Genomic DNA, 2,399 nt, shown 5'->3' with positions numbered 1-2,399 from the left:
GGCGTCAGACCCCCCTGGGCTGCCTCTGTCAGCACAGGTCCCAGAGCCTCGCAGGAGCTCTGGTCCGGGGGTCCTCTTCCTCCTCAGGCCGCAGGGCCATCCGCCCATTCAAAGCCCTGGCGTCTTGGACGAGCTGTCTGGCCTCCAACAAAGGGGCCGGCAGTGCCCGCCCTGGAGGATTATGGGACACGTCTGCAGCAGGCACGTAATTAAGGCTCAGTAAATGTTCGTTCTGGTTTTGCTGTCCTGGTGAGGACAACAGCGGCTGTCTTTCTGTACCTGCAGCGGGGACAGGACTGACACACAAAAGCAGTGTCTTCTCACAAGACTCCCCGCTTTAAACGCTGAACCGTGGACAGCTGTGTGGGGAAACGGGGAGTCAGGCATGTGCAGGAGGGGCTGAAACAAAGCCAGAGCTTCACTCTGCAGCAGGCGGCTCCTCTCTAAATGCTCCATCCTGTTTGTCCCCTCAACCTTGGTATTTATACAGTGATCTGTGGGTAAACAGCCCTCTCGCCCATGATTAATGGTAGGCCATTTCTCTATCTCTGGGCATTAGGCAAGGATTTATGAGGTAAGGAGATCTTGTCTACACACAAATAACCTAATAAATAACATCGCAGGGCTCCAGACAAACGCTTGCCAGGATCCAGCTGTGGGATAACACTTTCCACTGCTGTCTTTGCTATTACTGGCCACGGAGGAAGATTCCCAGCCAGGAGGCAGCCCTGCTAACCATGCGCCTAAACTCAGGGAGGGACTGGGCATCAGCTTTCGGAAAAGCTCTGACTTGCTCGGTAGCACGAGATGTTCAAGTCAGAGCCGTCTCCCCACTCCGTGAGCTGCCCCAGAGGGTTAGCTTCACAGCTCAGGTGGTTCTGGTTCCGGGGCCAGCTCTTCCCCCCGCACCCTGTGTGACCTTGCCTTGGGTCTTCGGCTCCTCGTCTGTAAACTGGGGATAATCACAGAGCCTCCCTAACAGGGATATTGCGGTGATTAAATAAGACATGGCATGTGAGTCACTTCGCACAGTGATTAGGTGTGCAGGGCCGGGGGCGGGTTAGGGTATGGCAGCGTGAGATAGCAGCAGCGAGGGGTCATTTGTTGTGTTCTTTTAATTAGGTGGCTCTTAGGGTAAGCTTGCTCTCTCCTAAGCACTTTATACATAGTAACTCATATTCTTTACAACTCTCTAAGGTCAATACTGTTGGTATCTTCATTTTAAAGATGAAGAAACTGAAGCACAGAGGGAGACCAGTAACATGGACAAAGTTTACAGCTTTGGCAGAGGTGACCTGTGCACCCGAGTCTGTCCGTTGGGGCCTGGGCTCCTCACCCCTGTGTCCCACGGTGCCTCTGGAAATGTCCCCTGCTCACCCTTCACATGTGGTGTGTCCGGTGGGCCCAGAAGGGGCAGGGGGTCGAGCCATGACACAGGGCTGCTCAGGACGAGCAGCCTGTCAAGCAGGAGACGGGACCGTGGTTTCTGGGACAGAGGCCTGTGGAATACGTGTCACCGCATCTGCTTCCAGATGGTTTAGCATCTGCCTTTTGCTCCCCCAGGGTCTGACGCCGCTGATGTACGCCTGCGCGGCCGGGGATGAAGCGATGGTCCAGATGTTGATCGATGCGGGAGCGAACTTGGACATCCAGGTGAGCAGGCCCCCAAGAGCCACAGCCGGGCCACTGGCCCAGCACGGGAGCACCCTGAGACCCCCAGCAGCCATGCAGCGGGCAGCGTTTCAGACAGCCGGGTAGCCGGGTCTTGGAGGAACGGTGCGGAGATAACGGCAAAGAGGGGGGAGGGAGCTGAGGGGAGAGAAGGGCCGTGCTCTGTTCCAGTAACCTGTGCCCTCTTAACCAGCCTCCACCATCCCCACCATCCCCACCATCCCCAGACGCCTTTAGCTCTGCTTCCCTCTGCGGCCTGGTGCCCTTCCTGCCATGCATCTGCCCAGGGCAGGCAGAGGAGCCTTGTCTACGTGGCGCTCCATGCAGACATTGCCAGTTGAACCCGGAAAGCACCTGACTTAGCTCCTAGTCCCCATCCCCGCGGGATCCCCCCTTAGCTCAGGCGCATGAGCATCCTGCCCAGGAATGTCACCCACTCTTAAGAACTGACCGTCTGTGGCCTTTTCCAGGTTCCAAGCAACTCTCCCAGGCACCCCTCCATCCACCCGGACAGCCGGCACTGGACATCGCTGACGTTCGCCGTGCTGCATGGACACATCTCTGTGGTCCAGGTGAGCCTCTGCCAGGTGTGCCGTGAAGCCTCAGCCCTGCCAGGTGCGCCGGGCCCCAGCGAGCGGCTGCCTGGAGTCAGAGAGAGCAGAGGTGCTGCTTAGAGCCGGCCCCCCCCCGGTCAGCAGGGCACCCCCACCCCCCGCCCCCGCTCTGCT

At 58.3% G+C, this 2,399-nt stretch overlaps 1 protein-coding gene across 1 annotated transcript in view; it reads left to right on the top strand.

Annotated features, from left to right (window-relative positions):
* Positions 1-2,399, top strand: part of ABTB2 (ankyrin repeat and BTB domain containing 2) — a 170,971-nt gene that overhangs the window by 155,560 nt on the left and 13,012 nt on the right. Inside the window, exons 6-7 of the mRNA XM_077777477.1 lie at positions 1,564-1,653; positions 2,142-2,243. Coding sequence (XP_077633603.1) covers positions 1,564-1,653; positions 2,142-2,243 — 192 coding nt within the window. The remainder of the gene's footprint in view (positions 1-1,563; positions 1,654-2,141; positions 2,244-2,399) is intronic.

The sequence above is a fragment of the Crocuta crocuta genome, unplaced genomic scaffold (assembly GCF_008692635.1).
Source record: "Crocuta crocuta isolate KB4526 unplaced genomic scaffold, BGI_CrCroc_1.0 scaffold384, whole genome shotgun sequence".
NCBI classification, from domain to species: domain Eukaryota; kingdom Metazoa; phylum Chordata; class Mammalia; order Carnivora; family Hyaenidae; genus Crocuta; species Crocuta crocuta.
The sequence above is the reverse complement of the archived record's forward strand: the minus strand, read 5'-3'. Positions and strand labels throughout refer to the sequence as shown.